The sequence below is a fragment of the Thalassophryne amazonica genome, chromosome 1 (assembly GCF_902500255.1).
Source record: "Thalassophryne amazonica chromosome 1, fThaAma1.1, whole genome shotgun sequence".
NCBI classification, from domain to species: Eukaryota; Metazoa; Chordata; class Actinopteri; order Batrachoidiformes; family Batrachoididae; genus Thalassophryne; species Thalassophryne amazonica.
In genome coordinates, this window is record NC_047103.1 from 40,028,918 (window position 1) to 40,044,938 (window position 16,021).

At 40.5% G+C, this 16,021-nt stretch overlaps 1 protein-coding gene across 2 annotated transcripts in view; it reads left to right on the forward strand.

The window, feature by feature from the left end:
* nphp3 (nephronophthisis 3) overlaps positions 1-16,021 on the forward strand; it is a 64,970-nt gene that overhangs the window by 17,280 nt on the left and 31,669 nt on the right. Inside the window, exons 13-28 of one of the 2 annotated variants that reach the window (XM_034168460.1) lie at positions 4,865-5,008; positions 5,103-5,200; positions 5,341-5,443; positions 5,819-5,901; positions 6,257-6,395; positions 8,131-8,295; positions 10,188-10,282; positions 10,378-10,500; positions 11,453-11,642; positions 12,422-12,663; positions 12,859-12,934; positions 13,006-13,133; positions 13,334-13,574; positions 13,693-13,818; positions 15,402-15,517; positions 15,711-15,875. In XM_034168460.1, the coding sequence (XP_034024351.1) occupies positions 4,865-5,008; positions 5,103-5,200; positions 5,341-5,443; positions 5,819-5,901; positions 6,257-6,395; positions 8,131-8,295; positions 10,188-10,282; positions 10,378-10,500; positions 11,453-11,642; positions 12,422-12,663; positions 12,859-12,934; positions 13,006-13,133; positions 13,334-13,574; positions 13,693-13,818; positions 15,402-15,517; positions 15,711-15,875 (2,234 nt within the window). The remainder of the gene's footprint in view (positions 1-4,864; positions 5,009-5,102; positions 5,201-5,340; positions 5,444-5,818; positions 5,902-6,256; positions 6,396-8,130; positions 8,296-10,187; positions 10,283-10,377; positions 10,501-11,452; positions 11,643-12,421; positions 12,664-12,858; positions 12,935-13,005; positions 13,134-13,333; positions 13,575-13,692; positions 13,819-15,401; positions 15,518-15,710; positions 15,876-16,021) is intronic. The other variant, XM_034168470.1, reaches the window with a different exon arrangement.

Sequence of the window (16,021 nt, forward strand, 5' to 3'; positions counted from 1 at the left end):
GGTTGAATGGAGTGCATCAGTGCACAATCCATTTTCAGATCTCCCCAGAGACATTCAATCAGATTCATGTCTGGGCTCTGGCTGGGCCACTCAAGGACATTCACAGAGTTGTCGTGAAACCACTCCTTTGATATCTTTGCTGTGTGCTTAGGGTTATTGTGCTGCTGAAAGATGAACCATTGCCCCAGTCTGTGATCTGAAGCAGGTTTCCATCCAGGATGTCTCCATACATTGCTGCATTCATCTTTCCCTCAATCCTGACTAGTCTCCCAGTTTCTGCTGCTGAAAAAATATCCCCACAACATGATGCTGCCACCACCAAGTTTCGCTGTAGGGATGGTGCCTGGTTTCCTACAAACATGATGCCTGGTTTCTTCCGAACATGACACCTGGCATTCATGTCAGAGTTCAATTTTTGTTTCATCAGACCAGAGAATTTTGTTTCTCATGGTCTGAGAGTCTTTCAGGTGCCTTTTGGCAAACTCCAGTTGGGCTGCCATGTGCCTTTCAGGAGTGGCTTCCATCTGGCCACTTTACCATACAGGCCTCTGGAAGGTTGTCCTCTCTCCAGTCTCCACAGAGGAATGCTGGAGCTTTGACAGAGTGACCAACAGGTTCTTTGTCACCTCCCTGACTAAGGCTCTTTTCCCCCAGTCACTCAGTTTAGACGGGCAACCAGGTCTAGGAAGAGTCATGGTGGATCTGAATTTCTACCATTTATGGATGATGGAGGCCACCAGTGGCGGCTGACCCACAGGGGGTGCTGGGGCGCCGCCCTCCCAGATGTGGAGGGGAAAAATGATTAAAATATATCTTTTTAAAAAAGTATTATCAATGTCAGTTTTACTTAATAGTATGTGCCTACATGTAATCTGAATTATTAAAACAGCATTTCCACCAAGTGATTTGTATTCGACAGTGCATTTCCACCGACAGAAGCACAGAACGTATCATTTCTCTTGTTGGGCGCTCACTCATCTGCCCCTTGAAGTGCAGCGAAATGACCAATTGTGGATGTTGCTAAGGAAAATAATAAATATTTGGCCAGTCAGCATCGGTAAATTTAATATCTTGTGGACGAGAGAATTGCCGCCCATGGACCAATTGTGTGTGTGGTTGCTAAGGAGCTATAATAAATATTTGACCAGTTAGCATCACCAAATTTAATGGCTTGGGTCGCCTGTGGATTTATCAAAGTGCTGCTGTTTTTGGTGGAAACAGAAACTCCTCCGACGTTTGGGTTATATTTATTTTTTTGTCTCCGTGTGTTTTGCTGGAGTAAGTTGAAGAACTTTGGGACTTTACGATTGCTGCTCCTCCTGGCCGTTATGTCTCGGTGGTTTTCAGCTGCGGATTCACCTTTGGATTGCAATTCAGCTTAGGTGAGCCTACGAGCTGTTAGGATTTACTCCCGAATGTTGCTCCTGGTGTGGAAATGAGGATGAAAATTTAAACTCAAAGGAATGAGTGATGTTTGTTTGTTTTTGAGGGGCCAAAGTTGTGATCTTTATTGGTACAGCTGACCAGTTATAACGGTTAGGGGAGATCGGGGCTGTTTGTAACAGTATTCAAAGCAACCATGATGGCATTTTGGTCATAAAATATTAGAGTAGTTACAACTTGATTTCAGTTTACACGTCATGAGGATCAGAAGTCCACAGAAGTGAAATATTCTTTGGAGTATTCCACAGTCTAAAATGAATGATTTGCTCAGTTTAAAAAACAAAACAAAACCTAAAATAGCAATTTACATGTTTTTTTTTAAAGAAATTCTAACAGCCACTACTGAGTACACACAAGACACTTATAGTCAGATTAACTCAAGTTTAGCAAAGCATTTAATTAAGTGGTTTGTATACTTAATGTGCTTTGTCCTTTACAATTTTAATTAATTTTAACCAACTTAATTTAAAGGTTTTGGTGTTATTACTTAGCCGACTTATTTAATTTAAGTTATTCTAGCCTATTTATTTTGCCTCCATTCCAATCAGTAACATTCATGCAAATTATTACCTCAATTTTACCTTAATTTACTCTCTCTCTCACACACACACACACACACACACACACACACACACACACACACACACACACACACACACACACACACACACCATCTCTTTCACTCTCTCTCTTTTTGGAAGGTGGTGTGAACATTGTAGTATGTACATAATGTTCAATTGAGGAATGTTTCCATATTTTGAAAGTCTTAATTTGGTGATATTTTCTATTCTGTTGAGGTCAGTGTCACTATGAAACCCAGGGTCTGTTTGGCTGAAGATACTGGCAGTGCAGTACAGTTTAGTGTACTATGTGTGTAATTGGTGTCAAATGGTGAAATGTTCCTTGCTCAAGAACTTGAGTGTTGTATTTGATACTGTTCCTTTCCAAAGTATAAATGAGCCCTCATAAAGCTGTAAATGGTTAACTTTATCTGTCAAACTGCTGATTTTGAGGACATGAAATGATTATTGTGGAATTGTAGTAATTTTCCGACTGTTCATTTGCAGTGGTGGGCATAGTTCTGCTAATTCCCTAACCGCTGAATTTCTTTTGACCCCATACTGACTCACTGGCAATATCACCCAAGTCATCCAGAGGCATAAAGTTTTAACTTATGGTTAAAATTTTAACCAAACTAATTTCATACAAGTTATTTAAATTAATGTCACGTCTGAAGTTTTATAAAGTGAAAATATCAGATATATGTTTTAGTTTTAAAGTATTGAAGCTAACTTTTTTGGTTAGCTGTGTCCACTGTTCATTTGAATGCCTGTACTGGACTTGGCAGGGAAATCTATTAGCACACTAGCCCCACCACAATTTTTGCACCAGCCAGCACTGGAGGCCACTGTCCTTACTGGGACTTTCAAAGCAGTAGAAATGTTTCTGTCCCCTTCCCAAGATTTGTGCCTCGAGACAATGCTGTCTCGGAGGTCTACAGACAATTCCTTTGACTCCATGCTTGGTATGTGCTCTGACATGCACTGTCAACTGTGGGACCTTATATGTAGACGAGTGTGTGCCTTTCCAGCTCATGTGCAATCAATTGAGTTTACCCCAGGTGGACTCCAGTTAATCTGTAGAAACATCTAAAGGATGTTCAGTGGAAACGCTTTGCGCCTGACATCAATTTTGAGCTTCATAGATAGATAGATAGATAAATACTTTATTGATCCCAAGGGAAATTGTGCATTGTCCGTGCTCCAAGGATAGATAGAATTAAAAGATATAATAAAATGGAAGGAACAAAGCCCACCACAAAAATAAATAAATAATAACAAAAAAACTAGCTGCTAAAGCACATTCCTCCTCCTGCTCCTCCCAGCAGAGGCCTCGTTAAACAGCCTGATGGCACGCGGAACAAATGAGTTCCTCAGTCTCTCTGTAGAACATCTCAATGAGAGAAATCTCGAGCTTACTGAGCTTCTCTGGATGGAGAAGACAGAGTTCAGAGGGTGGCTCTCATTAGACAGGATGGCATGGGTCTTTGTGAGTGTTCTCTGATCCACCACTGTCTCCATGGAAAAAAGCCAAGAATACTTATGTACATGTGATTTCTTTTTTGCTCTTTTTTAATAAATTTGCAAAAATCTAAAAAAAAAAATTTTTTACATTATCATTATAGAATGTTGTGTGTTGAATTTTGAGGGGAAAAAAACATGATTTTCATCCATTTTGAAATAAGGCTGTAACATAACAAAATGTATAAAAAGTGAAGTGCTGTAAATACTGTACTGTATAGTCACATCAATTTTGTCTGCTCTTTGGTCATAGGTGCTAAATTTATTTTTTAACAGGATGTGCTAAAAGTAAAAATAAATAATGAAATAAATACTTGCGCACATTACATACATTCAAAAGATATTTGCTTTATTAGAACAAACAAAGGCTAATAGTTATAGAAAATTATACTTTTTTTCACTGTCAACAAAACGGTCAGTAAAATAATGTACTTACATTATCACTTGGCACATATATGCGCATGCACTGACAAGTGCACACAGCTGGATCTGCACATCATAAGCGCATAAATTCAAGAACAACCTGAAGAACTAGGCCAGTGATGGTTCTTTATCAAAAACAAAACTAACCTACAAGTAGAACTAGTGAACCAGGTTAGCTTCTAAGCCTGGGTCATAGGTTTACTCATCAATCCTGGCATCTGTGTTTAAGGACTGTTTTCCCTGCAGGCTGTGTGCTTGTTAGTGGTCCATTTTCACCCAGAGAAACACCACTCACTTTGTGTTTCTTGTTTTTTTGATCATTCTCATTGGAGCCTAGTGATGATTGTGTGTAAAAATCCTAGCAGGTTAGCAGTTTCTGAAATACTAAAACAAGATCATCTGACACAAACAACATAATTCAAAGTAACTTCAATCACCTTTCTTACCCATTATTATGACTGAAGTCCAGTAGATCATCCTGATCATGTCTACATGCTTTAATGCACTGAGCGTCTGCCACATCTCTGATATTTATTGAGCAGTTGAAAAGGCGTACCCGATAAACTGGCTGGTCCATCATACAATTTTGGGCCCTATGTGGTAATAGTAAGTTTCAAAATGTGTGAGACTTTGTTCTCCTGCCTCATCTTTAATATTAATGGAAAGCACTTTGGTCCGATTGCCAAAAATTGCACAAACATAACAGTGTCCTATGTTTTATACAGACTTGAGTTGTGAAAGAGTTTTGACATTACTTTTAGTGAAATGTTTCTTGTGGACAAATCACACATCAGTTAAATGTGTGAAGTGTATGTGTGAAAGATGCTCAGTAGTCTCATTCCTGGTATTCGTTAGACAGTGTTGTTATCTTCATTATTATTAACTACAGGCTTTATTTGTCTGTTGCTGCTGTACAGCTGCTGCAGCACTTTTGGTCCATTTCTGGCTTTTCCATGGAACCCAGTAAGATCCTGGAAGAGTTCCCCCGCTGGCTTGAAAGGCTATCAGCACGCCATCAAGGAAACATTATCATCATCATTGACTCCATTGACCAAATACAGGTGCAGTTTTCTTGCTTTAATCTAATCACACACATTTTGTCGCACTTGATTCTTAGAGTTTTTTGTCCAGTAACACTTTCCTGCTTTCCTGCAGCAAGCTGAAAGGCATATGAAGTGGTTGATTGACCCGCTCCCTGTTAATGTCAGGGTTGTGGTGTCTGTGAACGTGGAAACATGTCCTCAGGCATGGAGGTAGGACATACTGTTCGAATCCTTAAAATACCTGTCAGTTCATGTGATGTTTTGTGCTAATGCTAATGATTTATTCATAGGAGTGCAGTGGTATCCAGTTGTAAGTACAATTGTATAATTTTACAATGTACACTTATTAGGTTATGGCCCACACTCCACTTAGATCCACTAAGTCCCAGAGAGGTGAAGAGTGTTATTAATGCAGAGTGTCAGAGCATTGACCTCAGGCTGACCAAGGACCAGGTCAGTTGTCATCTCACCATCACCTTCATGTAAAATAGGAGCTCTGGGTCGTTTGGAACACCAGGAAAATTCTAGAACAGCATGTGCGTGGTTGAAATTGTTTGGAAAAGTTGAGTGTATAAAACTGTGAAAAACAAAATGGCATCTTGATATGGGAATCTGGGATTAGAAAATGGTAATAAAGTGGCAAAAAAATGTTCAAATGGTATTAAAATTATTGTAAGATTACATTCTTTGAAAAGTAATGACTGGTTTGTAGGGTAATGTGGACTTGTTGTTGCTGCCACCATCACAATTGCCAAAATCTTGAAATTCATCTATAATCATTTGGTATTTTCTCTTTAGCAAGAATACCTTCAGTTTTATTTTTTCCAGGAGAAGAAACTGGAAAGACACTGTCGCTCTGCATCAACCTGCAACGCTTTGTACGTCACACTGTTGGCGAGGATGATAACAAGGTTTGCCCACACTGATTTTGTGATGGTTCGTCCATTCATTCATTCATAATTCTTCTTCCTTTTGTTCCAAAATGTTCAAATCACAGGATCAGCTGTAACATAAACATTGTAATGCACACTTTCTGGATAATTTAAGATTGCAGACTGAGCCATGGGGTGACCGTACACTGTGACACTTTTATATTTTGCAGGAAAGAACAAGGAAATAGGTTTCTACTGCATTCATGGAATTTTGGGAGGATACAGACATAATATGAGAGATACATTAAACATGGATTATTGAATGATCGTCTAATGATACACCGTTCTTTTGTGCTTTTGTATTAATTGATTGTGTGTTGTTGTTACTGTTCAACAGCAAATCTTGTTGGTCACTGGAGAAGATCCTGGATCAGTGTCTACAGTGTCAGGACACCATGTCATTATACCGCCTCGCACTCAAGATGGTGTTAAATTCCCGCAGCACAGACAGAGAGCAGCACATTATGAGAGAGGTGATTTGTCAGTATCATCTTATCTCAGTGAAAAGTTATACTGGAGTGTACTGCAGAATCTTTAGGAGTATGTCAGTATTTGTCAAATATGCTACCTTTACACCTTTTGTTGTTCTTAATGTGAATCTTATCTGCATGTGCAGTGAGGAAAATAAGTATTTGACCCCCTGTCAGTTTTGCAGGTTTTCCCACCTACAAAGAATGGAGAGGTCTGTAATTTTTATCGTAGGTACACTTCAACTGTGAGAGACAGAATCTAAAAAAACAAAAAAATCCAGAAAATCACATTGTATGATTTTTAAATAATTCATTTGTATTTTATTGCATAAAATAAGTATTTGAACACCTACCAACCAGCAAGAATTCTGGCTCACACAGACCTGTTAATTTTTCTTTAAGAAGCTCTCTTATTCTGCACTCTTTACCTGTATTAATTGCACCTGTTTGAACTTGTTACCTGTATAAAAGACATCTGTTCACACACTCAGTCTATCACACTCAAGCCTGTTCACCATAGCAAGACCAAAGAGCTGTCTATGGACACCAGGGACAAAACTGTAGACCTGCACAAGGCTGGGATGGACTACAGGACAACAGGCAAGCAGCTTGGTAGAAGACAACAACTGTTATGATTATTTATTAGAAAGTGGAAGAAACACAAGATGGCCGTCAATCTCCCTCGGTCTGGGATTCCATGCAAGATCTCACGTTGTGGGGTAAGGATGATTCTGAGAAAGCTCAGAACTACACAGGAGGACCTGGTCAATGACCTGAAGAGAGCTGGGACCACAGTCACAAAGATTACATTAGTAACACATGATGCTGTCATGGTTTAAAATCCTGCAGGGCAGCGAGGTCCCCCTGCACAAGCCAACACATGTCCAGGCCCGTTTGAAGTTCACCAGTGACCATCTGGATGATCCAGAGGAGGCATGGGAGAAGGTCATGTGGTCAGATGAGACCAGAATAGAGCTTTTTGGAATCAACTCCACTTACCATGTTTAGAGGATGAGAACAACCCCAAGAAAACCATCCCAACCGTGAAGCATGGGGGTGGAAACATCATACTCTGGGGGTGCTCTTCTGCAAAGTGGACAGGACGACTGCACCGTATTGAAGGGAGGATGGATGGGGTCATGTATTGTGAGATTTTGGCAAACAACCTCCTTCCCTCAGTAAGAGCATTGAAGATGGGTCTTGGCTGGGTCTTCCAGCATGACAATGACCCAAAACACACAGCCAGGGCACCTAAGGAGGGGCTCCGTAAGAAGCATTTCAAGGTCCTGGAGTGGCCTGGCCAGTCTCCAGACCTGAACTCAATAGAAAATCTTTGGAGGGAGCTGAAACTCCAAACCTGAAAGATTTGGAGCAAATCTGTATGGAGGAGTGGACCAAAATCCCTGTTGCAGTGTGTGAAAACTTGGTCAAGAACAACAGGAAATGTCTGACCTCTGTAATGGCAGACAAATGTTTCTGTACCAATTATTAAGCTCTGTTTTTGTTGGGGGTCAAATACTTATTTTGTGCAATAAAATGCAGATTAATTATTTAAAAATCATACAATGTGATTTACTGGATTTTTTTTTAGATTCTGTCTCTCACAGTTGAAGTGTACCTACGATAAAAATTACAGAGCTCTCCATTCTTTGTAGGTTGAAAAACCTGCAAAACTGACGGGATCAAATACTTATTTTCCCCACTGTAAGCCTCTGTATATTGTTTGTTTTTTCATCAGATACTCTGCCTCGTCTGTGCCAGCCACAATGGAGTGAGCGAGTCTGAGGCCCTGGACCTTTTCGTAGACCTTGAGTTCCCAGTTCTGTCCTCAATGCTCTTTCATCTGAACAGACTCTGCATCGTAACGCTTCGTTGTGGCCTCATACAATTCCAACACTTGCAGGTACATGGATTTTTTTCCAGTAGAAGAAAGTGAATAATGTCATTCACCAAGCATATTATAAAAACAACAACAAAACAAACAGAAAAGAAGTGGGTTGGGGGCAGGACAACAATGGCCCTCTGAGAGCGCATAACTCCTCCAACAAACCAAATGTCACCGTTCATAGATATTCATACTCTACATATGCCTATTATTAGGAGGTTATGTTTTCACCCCTATTTGTTTGTCTGTTTGTGAACAGCCTGTAACCCACAATTTTTCATATATTGTTATGAAATGTTTTAGAGAGGATTCAAATCCTGATAGGCAAGAACTAATTACATGTTCAAGCTCATAGGTCAAAGGTCAAAGTCAGGAAAAATTCGGAAAATTGGGTAATATCCCTATCCTTTAACATTGATGAATTTTCAGAAATTCGTAACTCTGTCAGAAAAGATCAAATTTCTTTCATATGTGAGAGCGTTAAGTAGGATGGTATAATTTATCGACTGACAAAGTTTGATCTGGATCTGATCCAGATTGTGGATTTTTTGGGGCATTTTAATTTAACATTGAAAAACCTATTTGATGCACATTTTGCATTATATCTCAATCAGAGTGTCTCAGTCACTCTCATTTGTGACAATGAGGTGTAAACTACACTCAATGAATAGACTAAAGCCTGGTTTACACGGCAAGATAATTAGACCGATATCGGACCCGATGTTCCCCTTCTGACAATCTAAAGATAATCTTATCAAATATTCCGGCCATATTCAGCCTGCTGAATGTGACGTGCAGCCAATCAGAAAGCGAGGTGACGGACGCACGGAGCGGAAGATAAAATCAAAACAGCTGTTCTGACTTACCAGAAAGTCTGGTGGTCACGCTGTCTCCACTCCTTTAAAGAATGCCTTTTCTTTTTCTTTTTGTATCATTTTATTTTATTATTTAGCCTTTACCACGCGGAGTTTATGTTTTCACCCGTGTTTGTTTGTTAGCGGGATTATGCAAAAAACACTTAACTGATTTTTTTGAAACTTGGTAGAAGGGAGGGATATGGGCCAAGGAGGAAACCATTACTGGTAACTCAGATCAGATTAAGGAGGCAGATCCAGCAATTTTTTTTTCCCACTTAAAGAAAGTTATGAATAAATATAAATAAATAAAAGTAAATTATATGACTCCTTTACCATATGTTGTTTTGTCAGTTATATGGAAAACTGTTTCTCCTACATTCATAACAACACTTTGAACTTAAATGGGCTTTTAACAATACTGAGTAATTGACAGCAGCTGTCTTTGCATTTCTGCTATGAAATTGTTTCATTAGTGAAGTTGAAAAAATAAACATGCTTGAGTGTGATACAAATAGAAATGTTTAGACATTTCATATTAAAATTTCTGTTAACACAATCCAGAACCAAAAATAAATAAATAAAAATTCTAATATTTAAGAGTTTAGTTCATTGAATTTTTAGTGAATTTCTCAAGAAATAATTTACTTGTATGACCTTTTTTTTTTTTTTTTTTTTAGAAAAGACCTGTGCATTATCTCTGTAAAATTCATAAAAATGTTTTCTCTCATAACATTAAGGAATGTGTGTGGGGGGATGTAGAAATCTGCCCCCTTAGTCACATCCGCTCCAAACATTAATGGGTTCTGCCCTGGGTTGTGCCTTACCCCTTCACCAAATTAGAGCAAAACCGGTTCAGTAGTTTTTGCATAATCTTGCTGACAGCCAAACGGCACTGACAACATTTCCTCCTTGGTGGAGGTAATTAGTGGTGTGATGTCGCAGAATTGGAATATGATTTTTAGTTATGTAGGGCCTGATGCACTTTATCTGAGGTCTTTAATGGCCCTCTAGTTGCCACTGTATTTGATTGATTTGTATCTGGCTGTTTATCAGGCATGGGAAGCTGTAAGGTTAGAGTGGCTGAGTGGAGGAAGTAGCACTGCTACCTACAGAGAAAAACTGATCCATTACTTCAGTCAACAACTCAGGTAGAGCAGAATGCAGGACCTGTCTTCACTGATCACCCTTTAAATTCTTGCACTGTATAATTCATGTCGGTGTGTGAACGTGTCTGCATGCACAGCCAGAACAGTGTGACTTGGCGTGTCGCAGATGAACTTCCCCGGCTGCTCCAACAGCAGCAAGACAAGACCAAACTGCAGCTCAGCCTCCTGAACTTATTTGTCTCTCAGAATCTCTACAAGAGGTTTGTGTTTATGTTGATGGAAACATACTCATACAAATATAACAGTAACACAGGAATCATGCTGTGGAAGGAAATTCATTTACACGACAATGCATCTTGTAACCTCTCGACATATAATCATGATGTGTGATTTTTTTTTTTTACATTATGTGTGTGTATCAGTTGTGACATGGCTATGTAATCAATTGTGTTTTATAGAATATGTCATTGTTATATTAAAAACCATATTAAAGGTAGCCGGCTTCATTTTAACAATGCCAACGACAGCAGTGAAGTCATTTGTGCTAAGGAGGGCTTAGGTCATAGAAGTTGGATGCCATTAGTTTGCTCTAACTAAATAGTCAAGGACATCACTGTGAATTCTCAAAGACTGGAAACACAGCATCTGGCAACTCCCCAGTTTTGCCATGTGAAACACACTGTAAGCATCCTCCCTAAAGCTGAGAAAAGTTGTCTTGGCTCACATTTGGCTGACAAACAATAAGATCATTTTCTAAATCAAGAGTACTGTCTTGTTACCAGGATTATTCTCTATCACTGTCTGGCTGATGGACAGAAGAACATGAGTGTCGTCCTGTAAGAAGTAACCTTCATAATGACCTCACAAAGGAATCCTTTTCATGTAACTGTATAAAATAAGATGTCTCACAAAAGGTTTTGCTCCCTGTGGACCAGCTGTTTGTTGTGTTTTTCCCACAATAAATCTGAAATATAACAGACTCAGTTTAGTGGTAGTTTATGAGATACTAGTAGTAGTTCTTTATTTAGTTAAGCGGAATATTTAATTGCATTGATTTCTGAAGTGTTTAACAATGTGAATGTTGTAACTTGGGAACCTCACTTATCTGGCCCATGTGTGTCTCTTCTCTCCCTTGACAATGCACCCATTTGTTCAGAAGTACTCTGAAAGGTTCCTCGGGTTTGATTTGATGCTTTTCCTTTTCATTTTTAGAGGTCATTTCTCTGAGCTGCTAGCCTATTGGCAGTTTGTGGGAAAAGATAAAAGCTCCATGGCCACTGAGTACTTTGACTCCCTGAAACAATATGAGAAGAGCTGTGAGAGCGAAGACAGTATGACCAAACTGGCTAACCTGTACGAAACCTTAGGACGTTTCCTCAAAGATCTGGGTCTGCCGAGTCAGGTAAATCAGTGCATCACTAATAATTAAAATTATTTGTGGAATGACCGTCAACTGGTTCTTAGTCTTTATTCACAGAAATTAAGGAATATATGTGCGTGAGTCCTGCTGCTCTTCTTATCTCTGTCTCTGCTTCACTTGGTCAGTTGGCCTTTTTGGGCCAGGTTCTCCTTGCTTTAGCCAGTCTGGATGATTTTGGATCATGCTGTTTTTTCACGTCATTGTATATCTTGAAACATTCGGCATTCAGGAACCGAAATCGAACCTGGTTAATGGAATACTGTATTTTCCGGACTATGAGTTTGGGTGGTTCTGGGAGTTGTACTCTGGTGCGACTTATATGTCCAACAATAGGGGTGTGACGGTACACAAAAAACACAGTTTGGTATATATTCAGTGCACAGTGGAAACAAGAAACACATTAAAAATATTTAGCCTATGTTCTTTAGGCTACTGTCTGACTAGTCTTTCCAGGTTGCTACAAAATGTTTTTTTCTTGTATTCTTGTGAACACTTTGTTTCAAAAATAAATGTGACATACATGGTTTCTTTTTCTTCATGATCCATTTTTTGACAGATGTGACTTATAGTCCGGAAAATATGGTAACGCACGAGCAGCTAGCACCGTTTTACATCTGTACATCATTTGCACATAGTTGTGACAGATTTACTTTATTGTCCAACTGTTATAACCCTGGATTAATGGTTTTTGTGGAAGAATAGCCTTACTTTGTGCTAGAAACTTACACCTTTATGTATCTGGTTCTGTCTTGTCTGCTTAGGCCGTGGCCCCTTTGCAAAGGTCTCTTGAGATCAGGGAGACTGCTTTGGACCCAGACCATCCCAGTGTAGCTCACTCCTTGCACCAGCTGGCTGGGGTTTATGTTCAGTGGAAGAAGTATGGTAACGCTGAGCAGCTGTATAAGCAGGCCCTGGAGATAAGCGAGAATGCCTATGGTGCTGAGCACGCTAGCGTGGCACGGGAGTTAGAATCACTTGCCATGCTCTACCAGAAACAAAATAAGTAAATAACCCCTGTTTTCGTTTTGCATGCTCGTTTCTTAAAATGGTTTTTCATGTCGTGTAGATCCCAGAAGTCCTGATAACCTTAATAAAGTAAGTAAAACTATGACAGACTTAATGAGGTTTACACTGACAGTGCAGGATTCATTTTACTCTCATGCCGTTAACACCTGGTACCTGGTATTTTTACTGTCAGGTACGAACAAGCAGAGAAACTCAGGAAGCAATCAATGAAGATACGTCAGAAGACCGCTCGCCAGAAAGGTCATATGGTGAGCATAGTTCTTAGATCCACATATAAACAAATGGACTCAGAGTTGTTCATTGCGTTTGCTCCTTCCAGTATGGCTTCAGTTTGTTGCGGCGTCGAGCCTTGCAGCTGGAGGAGCTGACTCTGGGAAAAGACTCAGCTGACTGTGCCAAAACCCTTAATGAACTGGGTGTCTTGTACTACCTCCAGAACAACTTAGAGTAAGACGCCATACACATACATTAAGACTTTATTAACATCAAATTTAAACCCACTATCCAATAAAGACTTTACTTTCTTTTGTTTTACTGCATTTTAACCTCTTCTTGCTGGTGCCTCGGTTATTTTAAACATCGCTTTGTTTTGTCAACATTAAAGAAGAAAAACCAAAATCAAACATCTGTCTCTTTGCTCTTACCAGTGCTGCTAAGGTGTTCTTGACCCGGTCCCTAGAAATGCGCCAGCGTGTCTTGGGTTCAGATCACCCAGACTGTGCTCAGTCCCTCAACAACCTGGCTGCACTGCACACAGAGAGGAGGGAGTATGAGACAGCTGAGGACATGTATGAGAGGGCGCTGGACATCCGCAAGAAGGCTTTGTCCCCAGATCACCCGTCACTGGCATACACACTCAAACACTTGGCCATGCTCTATAAACGCAGAGTGAGCTGTGCCTCTATTTCTACGGAAGATTTATACATATTTTACAGAACAGCTTGTGTTAGGTCTTCGCCTGTCATTGTGACTGAGCATCTAATTTAAAAAATGTGTGTTTTTTCAGGGGAAGTTGGAAAAGGCTGTGCCACTCTATGAGCTGTCATTGGAAATTAGGGAAAAAAGTTTTGGGCCCAAACACCCCAGTGTGGCGACAGCGCTGGTCAACCTGGCAGTAATCTACTGCCAGCTGGTGAGATGTGCACTTCATGTGTCACCACAGATTTCTGTTACTGTTTAAGCCTCAGGAAAAGCAAACATGCATTGACCTTCAAGCCCCGTCACACTCAGACAAACACATTGAAGACCACACTGTATCCTGAAAATTTTAATGAATGCAACAAGGATGGAAAAAATGTGACATCGCACACCCACATCCCACATTCTCATGGAATGGAAAGCTCTCAAAACAGTGCTTTGAGCCTTGTAAGACATCAGTATGTCTACTTGCAACATAGTGCGGTAAAGAGCTTCAAAATCAATTTGGAAATTTGCAACCAGTTGGCATCCCCTAGCTGTCCCTGGTCACATTTCCATACCATCAACATCGCGCTTCGATGTTAAACTGGATGTTTGTAATTTGTAAACCACCGCAGCGACACATACTCGGTGTTTGTCACGGAGTCATGCTGGTGTTTGTTGCGCTATATCAAGTCGGGATCAGCGGCTATTAGATCCTTTCCTGCCGGTGCAGCTCCATCCAGAGATGGGAGTTGTGTTCGTGGTGGAGACCCTCCTGTCCTGTGCGCCAATTGCATTTCTTGTATGTTCGTCTGTAAATTGTTCTGTGAATTGTTCTGTAATTTATGTCTGTATCATGGCCCAAGCAGAGGGTCACCCCTTTGAGTCTGGTCTGCTTGAGGTTTCTTCCTCAGGGGGAGTTTTTCCTTACCACTGTTGCTCTGGGGGTTAGTAAGGTTAGACCTTACCTGTGTGAAGCGCCTTGAGGCAACTCTGTTGTGAGTTGGCGCTATATAAATGAAAATAAGTTGAAGTTGAAAATCAAGACCACCAGTCATTTGGAGAATAGTCTGCACCACCCGGGAAGCCCTCACCCCCACCCATTCTGCATCTACCCCAACCATCCCCCAAACCTTCAACACTCTCCCACATGCATCAGCAATACTGTCATACACCTCAACAGCACCCGTTCAGGAGCACCACCCACCCACAGGAATCTAACAACCACACCTTGAGAACCATAGATGTAAGCTTTGGCTCTTGGTCAGATCATGTTTACCCCCCAACCACCTGACCATGGGTAAGAGCAACCACAACCATCCCCCAACCAGCCCCACATGTGGTGTGTTGAGATGTCATATGTTGAGTATTTTCAACCTTGAATCAATGTGTACAGGCATGCAGGGCAGGTACAAGGTGGGACCGAGCTATAGCTCACAGACTCACGTTTCTGGGTCTCCCACATGCCCAAGCCTCGCTTGCACCCAGAGCCCTATGTGTTTAGCATGCAATTAAAATGTAAGATGGTCAGAACAGAAGCAGGAACACCACACTCCCCCCAAGAGGCCCAGACCCCAAAATGCATAAACACGCGCACAGCATCTTAGAAGACACAAGCTGTGCACTGGATGACTTTACAAGTGCAAATGGCGTATCTGTGCTCCCCCAGTTAAAAATTTAGTTAGATTATTAAAATCCTTACAGCTGATGTGGGAGTCTGTGATCTGTTCTTGGTGTACATGCAATGACCACATTTTCATATGAGGTATTAAAACAAACTACCTGAAATAAAGCTGTGTTCTTTACCTTCTGCAGAAGAAGCACAGCGACGCCTTACCTCTTTATGAACGAGCACTGAAAGTGTATGAGGACAGTTTGGGTCGCTCACACCCACGAGTTGGAGAGACCCTGAAAAACCTGGCTGTGCTTAGGTAAGAGTTTGAAATGTCAAATGATACGTTGTTAGTTAACTTAAAAAAAAAAAGATATCCATGCATTCTTATGTTAATTCTTTATCTTTCTCTGGTTTGATTTGTGTGTGTGTGTGTGTGTGTGTATATATATATATATATGTGTATATATATATATATATATATATATATATATATATATATATATATATAGCTATGAAGAGGGTGACTTTGAGAAAGCAGCAGAGCTTTATAAGCGTGCAATGGAGATCAAGGAGGCGGAGCCGTCGCTTGTATGTGGGAACACTCCTTCCCACCATTCCTCCACTGGTGACACCTTCAGTCTAAAAGGACCTGCTCCTCTTCCACCAAACCAGAGGTGACCCACTTCAGCTTCTGAAAGCACAGAACAAAGAGCTGCTCTGACAGCTTCACCTGCAATACAGTAACAAAACCATCAGGCGCCTTGGGGCAACTGTTTGTTGTGATTTGGCGCTATATAAGAAAAAAGTTGATTGATTGATC